This window comes from Balaenoptera acutorostrata, chromosome 15, assembly GCF_949987535.1.
Source record: "Balaenoptera acutorostrata chromosome 15, mBalAcu1.1, whole genome shotgun sequence".
NCBI lineage: Eukaryota > Metazoa > Chordata > Mammalia > Artiodactyla > Balaenopteridae > Balaenoptera > Balaenoptera acutorostrata.
The window spans coordinates 23053916-23067381 of record NC_080078.1 but is presented as its reverse complement, the minus strand read 5'-3'; the positions used below and the strand labels follow the sequence as shown (position 1 = coordinate 23067381).

The 13466-nt window shown below is 46.4% G+C and overlaps 1 protein-coding gene across 3 annotated transcripts in view; it reads right to left on the bottom strand.

The window, feature by feature from the left end:
* The window catches only part of PDILT (protein disulfide isomerase like, testis expressed), a 38643-nt gene that overhangs the window by 13342 nt on the left and 11835 nt on the right, over positions 1-13466 (bottom strand). For 2 of the 3 annotated variants that reach the window (XM_007188296.3, XM_007188297.3), the window contains exons 3-5: positions 8443-8649; positions 2046-2179; positions 993-1130 (exon numbers count right to left, since the gene is read on the bottom strand). In XM_007188296.3, coding sequence (XP_007188358.2) covers positions 993-1130; positions 2046-2179; positions 8443-8649 — 479 coding nt within the window. The remainder of the gene's footprint in view (positions 1-992; positions 1131-2045; positions 2180-8442; positions 8650-13466) is intronic. The other variant, XM_007188298.2, reaches the window with a different exon arrangement.

Here is a 13466-nt window from a genome sequence, read left to right as displayed (position 1 = left end):
GCTCTGTAAATCAATGCTATTAAATACAGTAGCCACAATCCACTAATAGCTAGCTTGATTGAAGAACTAAAATTTTAATTTAATTTTAATGTAAACAGTCACATGTGACTAGTGGCTGCCATATTGGACAGCTCAGATCTAGATCCCAGAGGGAGAGAGGAGGAAGGTTTGTAATAGAGGTTAGACTGTGGAAGGCCTTGTGGGCCTCATCAGGGACTTATCTTTATCCTAAAAATTATAGGAATCAGTTAAAGGGCTTTCAATTGGAAGGCAGAAAGGGACCATCAGATTTTAATTTTGGAAAGATTTTTCTTTAGACGACAAGATAAAATGTGGTAGACCAGTTGGGTGTATGTTGTATTAGGCTATGGAATATGAATGGTCACTTGATCTAGGATGGTAGCAGTAGAAAGAAATGGATAGATTCACAGGATATTTTGGATTTAAAAATCAATGGGATTGGGCTGATGGATTGGTTTTGAGGGATGGAGAAGAGGGAGGTGTTAGAATGATGCCTAGGTGTTCTGGCTTTGCCTACAGAGGAGCTGGGAGAGATGGTGATACCATTCATTAAGAGAGAAAAAACACTAGAAGAGGATCTGGAGGGGAGATTATGACTTTAGGCATGGCCATGTTGAGACATCTAGTGATGGATTTAAAGGTCTGGAGATTAGAGAAGTCTGGCTGGAGATGGAGATTTGTAAGTCATGGGTGATGGGGAAAGGGAGACGGACCAGAGGAAAACTCAGGGCAGAAGATTGAGACTTAATTAATGTCATTTACTGGTTAAGGAAAGGAGGAACTCCCAAGGGAAAATGGCTAGACAGGCCAGAGAGACAGCAGGAGACTGCAATTTCCCAGAAACCAACTAGTCCAATGTCCCTTAGTTCACAAGTGCAGAACCAGAATTTATACCCAAGGCCCATACATACACACATAGTTCATTATTTTGAACTAGAGCCCCCTCACTAGCAATAAGACCAAAGTCCTACCTTTCTGAACACCAGAACACTGTCAAGGGTGACGTGGAAACGTCCAATGGCATTTCTAATCAATATCACTCCAAAAGTTAGTTCTGGGAAGTCTTTGATCACATCATAGAACAATTCTGCTACTTCTTCCTCTAAATCCTGTTTGGGGAGGGATGTCTGATGAGGCTTTGGTAGGAAGCAAAATGCCTGGATTTTTTAAGGACAGGGTGAAAATAGTGACTAATTCATCTCTTCACCTTTCCAAGTTCTGTGGTTTTGCTGGGCCACCTAAATCCACTTTCATGGATGTTTCATACCCAGAATACTTCTATGGCTATGACTAAGGCCAAAATACGCAAATCCACAGAGATGAACGGAGAGAATTGATAAACTTGACCTTTTCCAAGTATTAGAGTGAAGGCTGTTCTAACACAGGTGTTAAGACTTTTTAACATTTATTCCTTAATTCCTTTCAGAAGAGGCCATTGATTTGACCACATGTGGTACCAAATATGAACTTGATATCACGATATGGTTGTAGTTTCAGCCTTCTTCTTAAGCTTGAAAGAAAATTGGGGCCAAAAACGATGTCAAAATGTAGGATGGGAGAGAAAAAGGTACAAACTCTCCCCTTGTATAAATATAATACCAAAGTTCTGACTTCTACTCAGAGAAGAGGAGGAGTCATCAAAGTTATAGGAAATGAGTTAAGATGTATAGGAAACTCATTCTCCAAAAGCAAGAACAATTTGCAAATCATTTGTCATTCAGTGATATTCTAAATGGACCCCAAAAAGATCAGTTACACCATCAAAACCTGTTCAATATATGTCAATCTCCTCTCCTCTCTCCCCATTACTGTCCACCTTTGTAGTTACCTTCTCTCACCATTTCAGCTTCTGTTATTTCTTTATTTTTTATCCTGCAGTTCTCCCAGAAAACCAGTTCATTGAAAAATGAAGAATGGGCATGGAATTAACCTAAATGGGAGACCTCTCCTCACCCCACCTACCCTCCCAGACACAGGACTCCTCATCAGTTCAGAAGCCACCTCCCACCTCTTGAATGCAGTACCTGGAAGAAGCCAATGATGACCAAGGGCCTGGAATTCACAAACTCTGCTATCTCATTGGCATCAGAGAACAAAAATGCCTTCTGGCTAATTTGTCTTCTCAACCAAACAACCAAAGCAGTAGATTCAACCACTCCTGGAGAGAGACATACAATTAGATGGATCCCACAGAAGTTTCCTCTTGAACTGGAGCAAGTCCTGTCTTCCCCAAGTTAAATGAGTAGAAACCTCTTGCCTTGGATTCCCACCCCTTGAAGGCCAAGGTCAGTTTCTCCTCTCCTCCCCACCTGAGCCCCAAAACGTGAACATTAACAACAGCAGCTAAACTTGACTGAGCACTTACCAAGGACCAGGCACCGGGCTGAGCATTTTGCATGTATTACATCCCCACAATAACCCTGTGGGATACATATTCTCCCAATCTTGCAGATGAGGAAATTGAGGTTCAACTTTGCCATTGGTCACTCTGCTAGTGAAGCTGGGAATCAAACCCGGGAGGAAGCATGCCCAGCTGTGTTTTCTTATTCACCCTTCAAAGTGACAGGAAGGTGGATTTATTTTTTTAAAACATAAAATTTTAAAATGTAAATTAAAAGGCCAGCTAGCTCTGCACCCTTGGGAGAATTCCATTATCTCCCTGTGCCTCCAGTTCCTTAGCTGAGACCTAGGTGTCCACTGAGGTCATATACCCTGACTTCCATTTCTCAGCTATCATAAGGGAAGTGCCAAGCACACAAAAAGCATCTAAAATTGGGACACATCTACCACATCTGGGGAGACATAATGGTGTGACAGAATGTACTCAAGGCTACAAATGGACTTGTGTTTGCTAGGATCATCAATTTCATATGGTGGCAGACAATGTAAAATATTATTTTCTGTCAAGGCCTGCTATAGGCCTTGATACAATGGATCGTTTAAAATGAGTTTATGAGCTAAAGCTATGTTTGTCGTGAGTAGCTTTGGACAACATATTGGGTTGGCCAAAAAGGCCAATACAAAGGCCTTTATTCTTTCTCTTATAATTCATTCCTTCACTCGTTCATTCATTTGATAAATATGCATTGGGTGCCTATTATGTTACTGAATGATGTGCTTAGTCCTGGGGATAAAATGGTGAGCAAAAACAAGACTATGCAGCTCTCATTCTGTTGAGGAAGACAACTATCAAATAACTGCACAAACAAGTGTATAATCACACCCAAAGTAAGTATTCAAAAGCAAAGTTCTATGAACCTGTAGAAAAGATACACGACCTAGACTGTGAAGTCAAGGAGGGCTTCCTGGAGGAAATCACTTATGAGCTGAAAACTGAAGGATACATAGGTGTTAACAGGAAGCAACTGGAAAAGGAAAGGCAGAGAAAACAGCCTGTGCAAAGGCCCTGTGGCAGGACAAATTGCTGCCTAGGGCTTGAGGAATGCACACTGAGTTGCTAAAATGACTGGAAAGGACACTATTTTCAGTGTCTTTGCTTACTTTTCCTAAGAACACTAGGCCTTTAAAAAATTTATAATGCAGTATGTTTACATGCATAAAGGTATACAAATTATAATGTATAGTTTGATGAATTTTCATAAAATGAACACACATGTAAAAATATCACCCAGATAAAGAAATAGAACATTATCAGCCCCTCGGAAATCTCCATTGTGCCCCCTCCCAGCCACTACCCAACCCTCACCTAGAGGTAACCATTATCCTAACTTCTAACGACCTGCTCTTGAGCTTTATATAGAGTCATACAGTATGTGTTTAGGATCTGGCTTCACTATATGTGTGAGTTCCTCCATGTTGCACCTGTAGATTCATTCCCACTGCTGTGTAGCATTCCATTGTGTGAATATTCCACAACTTGTTTATCCACTCCCTGTTAATGGGCAGTAAGTTTGTTTATAGTTTGGGGCTATTAAGAATTAATTCTTGTGCATGTCTCTAGGGGCACATTGTATGCACTTCTGTTGGGTACATGCCCAGAAGAATTTCTGGTCATGGGGACGCTGTGTCCAGCTTTAGTAGATACAGATTAGACCATTTAAAAAGCCACAGTGAATCAGGCCTCTAGAAGTTCATAAGAGGATGATGTGGTGGTCTCAAGGGACAGAGGGGGCGGGGGACGCTTCATGCCACCCTCTAACCATGGCTCTCCACCCATTGCAGTCACCCCCTCCTCCTGGACACCAGCCCCAAGGTTGAGTTTCTACTTTCACAGTGGTCCAAGCCATCTTTTAGGAAGAAAGAGGCACATATCATGAAAACAAACTCTTTCTCTTAAAGGCTTTGCCTGAAAAAATTATGTCTTAAGTGACCTGAAAGGAATTGGTTTAGAAATTCTGAAAATACCAAAAAAAGGTGAATAAAACCCTTCCAAATGGGTTTGAATTTCAGGTCCTCAGAACCATTGCTCTGATTTCCCTTTGTGCTACTCTCTCCCTCTGTCCACACTCCAGCCATATCCTTATCACCCAGCACACTGGGCTTGGCATCCAGCAGTCCCTCTGCCTGGGCTGTCCTTTCCTCTCAGCTCTCAAGGGCATCTCACCCTGCTTATTTAATTCTCGATTTGGTCTTTTCTTACACTCCCCTCAATCATTCCCTATTTTATGACCTGTTGTATTTTCTTCATTGAGTCTGTTTCTGAAGTTATGATTTTTTTCCTAACTTTCTCAGTAGCTCCTGAGGGGGAACAGAATACGCCACCTCAAATTCTACTACTTTGGCATATTATTTTGAATTAAAGTTACTTGAGAAATAGCCTGTGCAAGAAGGCTATCTGACCCTCCTTTGTCCCTTCAAAAGCAGGAGATAAGTCTCCCATGTACAGGTACCCTCCCTATACCAGGAGGGTAGACTACATCCTTATCACCAGACACAGGGATTTAAGGTCAAGAAGGCTGTATAAACAAACCTTGTTACTTCCTCACTAATTTGCTACCCCAAGCCCAAACACCTTTGCCTTGTCAATTCTTCACAACTTTATTGTTTTTTTGTCTGAAAGGTATAAAAGCTGCCTGTTTTGGTCACTTTTTTGAGCCTCATATCTTTGGGACTCCTGTACGTATGAAATTAAATTTGTTTTTCTTCTGTTACTCTTTCTTATGTCAATTTAATTATTAGACCAGCCAAAGAACCTGGAAGGGAAGAAAGGAAAAATTTTCCTCCCCTACATCCTGTAATGTCTGGCTCATAGTAGGTGCTCAGGAAGTAATTATGGGGTGAATGGATGAGGTGAATGAATCATTAGATAACTCGGTTTGAGGGAGCTTGATCTTGGACCCTCTTCTCTGGGATGGATGAGCTCCGTTTGCCCTTCTGGACCGCATAGGACCGAGATAGCTCTGAACTTGGCAAACAGTTTGTTTCTGAGTGCCTGCCAATCGGGCACTGTCCCCACTAGGCAGGTGCCTCTCCTGGTGCTCGGCTCTGAGCCAGAGGACACAGTGACAACCGAGGTATGAATGCCGTGTCAATGATTGACTGGGGCCGGAGCTCCGCTGCATATTTCCAGGCACAAGCTGTGAATGCATCATTAATTGAAGGCCTGGAGGCAGCCTGAGTCCCCCTCCCTCCAAGGAGATGGCCAAGGCCAAGTCTCCCACCATCAGTCCTTGGAGACGAGAGGAGAACCTGGACTTGAAACAACAAAGACTAAACCGCACCTGCCTCTGAGGGAAGTTTTCGTAAAAGTCACAATGCAGGAGGTCAGTAAGGTACCACCGCCCCCTTAGCTCAGGGAAGCCCTGTCAACTGGCAGAACTGGCACTGGTCATTCTTTTTAAGAAGCGAGCAATAGAGGCTGCTTCAAGTTCTCACAGCCAGTGCTCGTCCTAAACTCTGGGCTCTGGCTCCATCCCAGCACCCCACTGCCTCTTTCCATGGTTGGGGGTAATACTGAGGAAGAAGGGGATGGTCAAGCCCAGTACAAATATGGGCTGGCTCCTTAATTGCGGGGCCCTTGCAATTCCACCCCATTCAAACTCAACATGCATTAAAAACCTAAGTGTTCCAGGCACTAGACTAGGGTCAGGAAACTAATAGTTTGAGGATAATAATAACCACATCTGCCGTTTACTTAGAGGACAGCACGGCGTACAGCAGGGATCAGTCAACTATAGCCCATGGGCCAAATCTGATCTGCCAACTAATTTTATAAATAAAGTGTTATTGGGACACAGCCTTGCCCGTTTGTTTGTGTATGGCTCCTTTCTCACGGCATCAGCAGAGTTAAATAGTTTCAACAGAGACTGGCTTGTAAGGCCTAAAATATTTACTTTCTGGTCCTTTAGAGAAAATGTTTGTGGGCCCCACTGCTAATTAGCTGGGGAGCCTTGAGAGTTATTCCACTCTCTGCACCTCAGTTTCCCCATCTGTAAAAGCACCTCCTATACTGTGTTGTGACATCTGAGAAGGGACTAGAACAGTGCCTGGAACACAGTAAATGCTTCAGACATGTGCAGACTTATTCTTTCTTCCTAGGAACCCTTGGAGGTAGACGCCTTTACCATCCCTACTTTACAGATGAGGAAATCAGAATTCAACAGGAGGAAGTGATTGTTCCTCAGGTATGTAGTGAGGATTTGAAGCCGAGGTGTCCACCAGCTCTGGCAGCCTTTTCAGAGATCCCAGGAAATAAGGTGAGATTGGCCTCTGTCCTGTGCTCTCAGTTGAGTAGACAGTGAGGAAAAGATATAGTTCTGTGAGATGAGATCTTTGAGGGGGAAGCACGGGTGCTGTGGGACCACAGAAACCGGGCAGTCAGGGGAGACTTCCTGGAGGAGGTGATAGTGAAGCTTCCTGAATGGCAGAGGAGGTTCCAGGCCTGGCTCCCAGCACAAAGGGGGCTCAGACAGTCTGGAAGTCGCTACGCTGTCACCTTCTTACCTCTAAGTGGAGTTGGACCTCACCTGTCCTTCAGGAGGCGAAGGCATCCCAGAGCCTGAGCCACTCCATGAGGAGATATGGACTTTGACAAAGTAACTTGGGGCTTCTGGTTTCTTCACAGCCCTCCCCCAAACCAACACATCACAAAGGGCTTCTCGCTTAGGGTCAGTGGGTGGCCATTGAGGGTTGTCACTCGGTGCATAGGAAGCAGCAGTCTTTGTCCCTTCTCTCACTCCTGCCCTCTCTCCCCATCTCTTTCTCCTCCCCCTGCACACACCAGCCTCATACAAACCAGCTGGGAGCCTCAAGGCTCCAAGTCTTTTATGCAACCTGCCCTGAGGCTGGCTCTTCAGCAGGTCTGGCATGTGTGTCTCACACCCCCTTTGTGTCCATTCTGAGAACTGCAAGGCATCCTGCAGCCCCTGCACACGGTGGCCCTCTCCTCCCTGTCCCTTTGGTTCTTGTAACAACCCTCAAACAGGCTTATTGCAAACCTGCTAAACGCCAGGCCCTGAAAAATACAAACTCAGTTTTCTGAGATTCAATCATTCAACGTACACAATGGGAAAATTCTGCTAACATAGTAAGGGCTGTGCTGGGCACTTCTGTGTTCATTAGTTTTATTCCATCCATCCATCCATCCATCCATTGTGCGTACATTTATGCATCCATATATTTAACACTCTTTAAACTTAGGACCTGCTATGTGCCACACTGAAGCACAAAATTCTTCAAATTTCCACAACATCAGGATAGGGCTTGACACATGGTAGGTTCTTAATAAAAGGGTGTGGAATAAGTAGATGAATGAGTTAACTGAATGCAGGATGATAGAAGCGAAAGGGTTTGGTAGTCACCCTGTCTCAAACCCGTCTTGTTCTGGCAACTCCCAATCTCCGTTTCGAGCAACCAGTGCTTCCTCGGCCTGGGACCCTGTCAAAATCATTCTAAAGCGGAAGAGTGCGGTGGGAGTGGGGAGATAGGTGAGCGGGGAACTCACTCTCTGGTCTTTCTAGTTTATAAACCATGTACATCACTCTCCCACCTCATGGTGCCTCCAGAGCCCACCAGCTGAGATGCAAGCTGCGGTGGAGGCAGCTACATGTCCACCGAAATCTTTTATTTCCTTATAGACATAGAGCAGGGCCATATTTCCCAGCCTTTCTGTTGGGCGGAGCGACCTGACAGAATTCTGGTCAATGGGATGAGAATAGAAGTGATATTCGCCATCTCCAGGCCTGGGCCACGGACACCACTCGTGGCGCCCCTTTGCATCTCAGCACCAATAGCTGCAGATACAGAGGGAAGAGCAGGAAGCTCGGGGGTCCGAGGGGGGGACAAAGTCACAGGCTGGAAGGGGCCTGGGTCCTTGAAAGAGCCCCCTCATCTCCACCCTCTGGCTGGTAACCGGGCTCATGCAAGCAAGAAATAAACTAGTAATTCTGCTAAGCCACTGAAATGCAGATGTTTGCGCTTCCATAGTTAGCATTACCTTGATTGATGCAGAAGTACCATTACCTTTGCAGCTGATGGGCTCCGATCTATTGCCCTCAAAAAACAGCTTCAACTCTGGGGCCTTCTTGACATCAAACTCCTTCTGAAGGTCCTTCTCAACCGTGACGTCCACTTTGCCAAAGCCAATCCCGTTCTTGCCTTTGCCCATGATCTCCACGGCTTTGCCCAGCTCCTCAGCTAAGTTCCTGGATTGCTTTGAGGACGGGTTGTCTGAAAGAGGCAGTATGAAGACAGAACTCACTAGAGCTTTTCCTGCATCCCTGTCTCCCAAGGAGGAGGCTTTGTCTGGCCTGCTTAGCTCCCGGGCTTTTCTGGTGCTCCGCTGCTAGCGGGGAGATTCAGAAATGTGACAGGATGTGAGACACACGGTTCATGAAATTGGTCAGTTTGGGAGACACACATCAGGTTTCTCTGGGTTCAGCAACACTGGAAACAATACAACCTTGGGCAACTTAATCTCTTGAAGCTCCAATTTCCTCATAGATAAAGTGGGGAAATAGTGGCTACCTTGTGAAGTTGTCAAAAGATTTATTTTACAATCAGTTGTATTGTGCTTATTACTTTCTAAGAGTTTTACATGGATTAAGCCATTTAATCCTCCTAGTACCCTATGGGGTAGGCACTGCTATTATTATCTCACTGTTATAGATAAGGAAACTGTTGCGGAATTGAAATGACCTACTTGCCCAAGGCCACAGGGCAGCAGGAGGTGTAGCAGGAACCACTCACTCTGGCTCCGGAGTGCTTGCTCTCTAACCTCCACTGGGCATGTCCAACCCTTAGCACAATGCCTGGAACTTGGTCAGTACATAATGCATTCTTACTAGCACTGTTACTATTGTAAAATTTCTATCAGAAATTATAGTGAGGGGGAGAGAGAGAGAGAGGAAGGGAGGTGAGAGGAGAGAAAGAGAGAGAGAGAGGGAGGGAATGAGGGAGGGAGGAGGGAGAAGAGGGGAGAGGGAGAAGGGGGAGAGGGAGAGAGAGAGAGGGAGGAAGGAGGGGGAGAGAGAGAGGGGGGAGAGAGAGAGAGAGAGGGAGAGAGGGAGAGAGGGAGAGAGAAGGAGGGAGGGAGGAAGGGGGAGAGAGAGAAAAAGAGAGAGAATGCCATCTGGTGGAAATTCCTGGACCTAACAGGCCAAGTTGGGCCCCTCCAGTTGCCCTGTATCTGCATGTAATACGGCAGGGGACTCTCTCGTGGAAAGAAGGCCAGATGTGGGAAGGGTAAGGATGGAGGGAGGTTATGATGATCTCCTACACGCTCAGCCCATCCCCTTGGTCGGGGGTGTTGAAGAGACCTGACACTGTCACATTGCTGGGCAGTGGGGTGGCATTAGGAGTGAGGAGCCCTTTTCTGGAAAGAGCCTCAGGGGCCTGGCATGTGATCCCAGCAGCAGGAGAGGTCTTCCTGGCCTAAATGGGAGGGGCTAAAAGGCAGTCAGTTTTGCCTCCCTTCCTCCTGAGAGGATTGTGAAACTGCAGGCCCCTCGCTGGTCCCTCACCGACTGGTGTCTGCAGCAGGTGTGCCAAGCCAGGGCAGGGGGTCATTAATTCCCTTTCAAGCCAGAACAGTTTATCTTTTTCCAACTCCCTTGTCCATCTGGAGCATTTGGAAAAAGTGCAAATCACTTCCAATGCTATGGGCAAGTTCCAAGTCCAACAGAGAGGGCTTTTGTAAAGCAAAACCCAGAAGGCTAGGCCTGGGACAGCTGGCACAGGCCCTATTGCCAGTCAGCACACCTGCTCCAGTGATGGGACCCGAAAGTGAATGATCGTTTTCATTAAACTCCCAATCAATGGACAGGAAGTGGGAATTTTCGCCTCTCTTGTAGATCGATGCCTTTCCACTGCCTGCTTTGTCACCATCATTGCCTTCGATACCCCCATCCATCACCACCAGCAGGTGCTGGCCTGTTGCCAGCCACTCTGGCCTGCAGGCTTCTCCTCTGCCTCCCTCGTGGATTCGGCAGTGCCGGGCTCAGGGCTGCTAATTGACGTAGCATCCAAATCTGAGTTTCTAAGGGTACGAGCTTGGGGCAAGAGAAACACTTGTCTAAACAGTGGAGTTTTTGAGGTTCCACACACAGCCCAGCGCTCTTCAGTGTCCAAAATGGAAGTGAGAGAAAGAGGTTGTGACAGCTGGGGTCTGAGAGCTGGATGGATGGGACCTAAAAGTAACAGTAATGGGATTCATTCACTCATTCTTCTGACAAATCTTTTTTAGAATCTTCCATGTGCCAGGAAATGTTTTAGGTATTGGGGACTTAACAACGAACAGATTGATAAAAAAATCACTGCTCTCATTGGAGAAGGCAGAAAATAAACAAAATAAAGAAGCAGGCTATATTCCATGTTAGATGGTAAGTGCTATGGAGAAAAAAGAAGCAGAGGTGGAAGTTGGGAGTGTCAGGGGAATGGAGTTTAAGTAGAGAGGCGAAAGGAGCCCTCACTGAGAAGGAACATTTTAATAAAGACTGAAGAAGATAAGGGAGCAAGCTGTGTGCTTGCTCACAGGAGGGAGAGAGTTCCAGACAAAGGAGCCATACATGCAAAGGCCCTGAGGTGGGAGCACATGCAACATGTTTGAGGGATGACAAGAAATCCATTGGGTCTGGAGCAGAGTGAGCTGGGGTGAGGTCAGGTGACACGGGCCGTGTAGACCACTGAATAAACTTTGGCCTTTCCTCCGAGGGTTGTGGAAATGTACTGGAGGGTTTGGAGCAGAGTTAGATGTGATGACTTACTTTTTTACTGGATTGTTCTGAATGTTATATGGAGGTTAGACCAAAGAGAAAAAAGGAGACTAGCTGGAACCACTGTAGTAATCCAGGTGAGAGATAGTAATGGCTTGAACCAGGGGAGTGGTGAGGTATGGTCAGAGCCTAGAGGGATCTTGGAAGAGTTGACAGGATTTACTGATGGATTGGGGGTGGAGTATAAATGAAAGAAATCAAGGATGACTCTGACATTTTGACCTGAGCAACCAGAAGGATGATGATGGTGATGATGATGGTAGTAATGATAACAAGATAACAACATTTATTGAACACTTACTATGCCAAGTGCTTTGCTAAGTGTTACACGCATTATCTTGGTGAATCCTCAGAACAACCCTATGAGTCATCTACTATTACAGGTGAGGAATGTTAGACAAGGAAACGGAAGCCAAGAGGTTTCACGGTTAGTAAGCATTAGGCTGAGTTCAGCTCCACGGCTGACTGACTCCAAGATCTATGCTCTAACTGACCTTATAGGTAAGCTGGTCTGAAAAATGTTCCTTTTTCCTGGAGGGGTGGGTTTCCTATCTCCCCTGCTCTGAGTGGTTCTCATCAGAGCACATAGACTCTGGAGAGCCAAATCCACTCTTTATAATTTACAGTCCTATTTACTAATTTCTGTCTTTTTAAAATGTGCCTTTGGGGCTTTGGAGTCTTGAGTTCTGAGTGTGTAAAGGTGAAATGGATGCATACACCCCGCAGGTCTTGGTGCCTGTGTCTCATGGGGCATGGAGACAATTCAGCTGTACATCGGAACCTGGGCAAAGCAGTGCCCAGCGGACTGTGGACCGGCAGGGAGCCTTTCGCTGGGAGGCTGAGAGCTCCTACAGGTATAGCCCTCCTCAGGTTCTAACTCCACCTACGGTTCATTTTCTGGCATATAGTGGGTACTCAATGAACATGAATTCCTTAGGCTGTCTCATAAAACAGAGACAGTTATGGTGGCTTACAGCACTGGTGGTCCAGGCAAGGTGTTTTTTAAACATCTCTGCACTTCAGTTTCCTCATCTATAGAATGGGGGTAGTAATAGCTCCCATACCTTAGAATGAACCTACATAGTAAGACAAGGTATGCAAAGCTCTGGCACAGAAGTGCCCAATAAACATTAACTATTATGATGACATGGGGGAAATCCCTGGTCTTGCTCTGACCAGATGCTCTCTGGGGAGGGAGAGTCCTATGGAGATATCATTATCTTCAGCAGATCTTCTGGTTCTGGGGGAAGGAAGACAATGGTGACCAGCACCAAGTCATCCAACACAAGGCTGAGGCCTATTGTGTGGCTCTCTCGTGGGTTTGGGGGTAAACAAATGGGACCCAGGGTCGCATTAGAGTTGGCAGTGGTTCTCTGACTGTCTGCTTGGTGTGTAAATGTGTTAATGGCTAATGGACCTAGATCAATGTTTGCCTGGGTCTTTAGTAGATAACCCCAGTCTCCCTTTTCTGAGCAGCCAGTGTGGGTCAGGGCAGGGACGGATGGATGGGGGAGCTGTGAGTGTAGGGACTGGAGATTAGCTCCCAGCACAGGGAGCTGGAGTCTGCATTGCTTTAGACTGTGGTTCTCAACAGGGCATATTTGGCCATAGCTGGAGACATTACTTGTTGTCACATCTGGAATGCTACTGGCATCTAGTGGGTAAAGGAAGAGATGCTACTAAATATCCTATAGTGCAGGGACACCCTCCTCACATCACACACACACACACACACACACGCATGCGCACACACACACACGCACACGCACACACACACACATACAGCAAAGGATTAGCCAGCCAGGCAGGGTCTTGGTGCTCCGGCCGGGTGTCAAGCCTGAGCCTCCGAGGTGGGAGAGCCGAGTCCAGGACATTGGACCACCAGAGACCTCCCAGCCTCACGTAATATCAATCGGCGAGAGCTCTCCCAGAGATCTCCGTCTTAACACTAAGACCCAGCTCCACCCAACGGCCAGCAAGCTCCAGTGCTGGATGCCCCATGCCAAACAACTAGCAAGACAGGAACACACCCCACCCATTAGCAGAGAGGCTGCCTAAAATCATACTAAGTTCACAGACACCCCAACACACCACCAGGTGTCGCCCTGCCCACCAGAAGGACACAATCTAGCCCCAGCCACCAGAACACAGGCACCAGTCCCCTCCACCAGGAAGCCTACACAACCCACTGAACCAACCTCACCCGCTGGGGGCAGACACCAAAAACAACGGGGACTATGAACCTGCAGCCTGTGAAAAGGAGACCCCAAACAC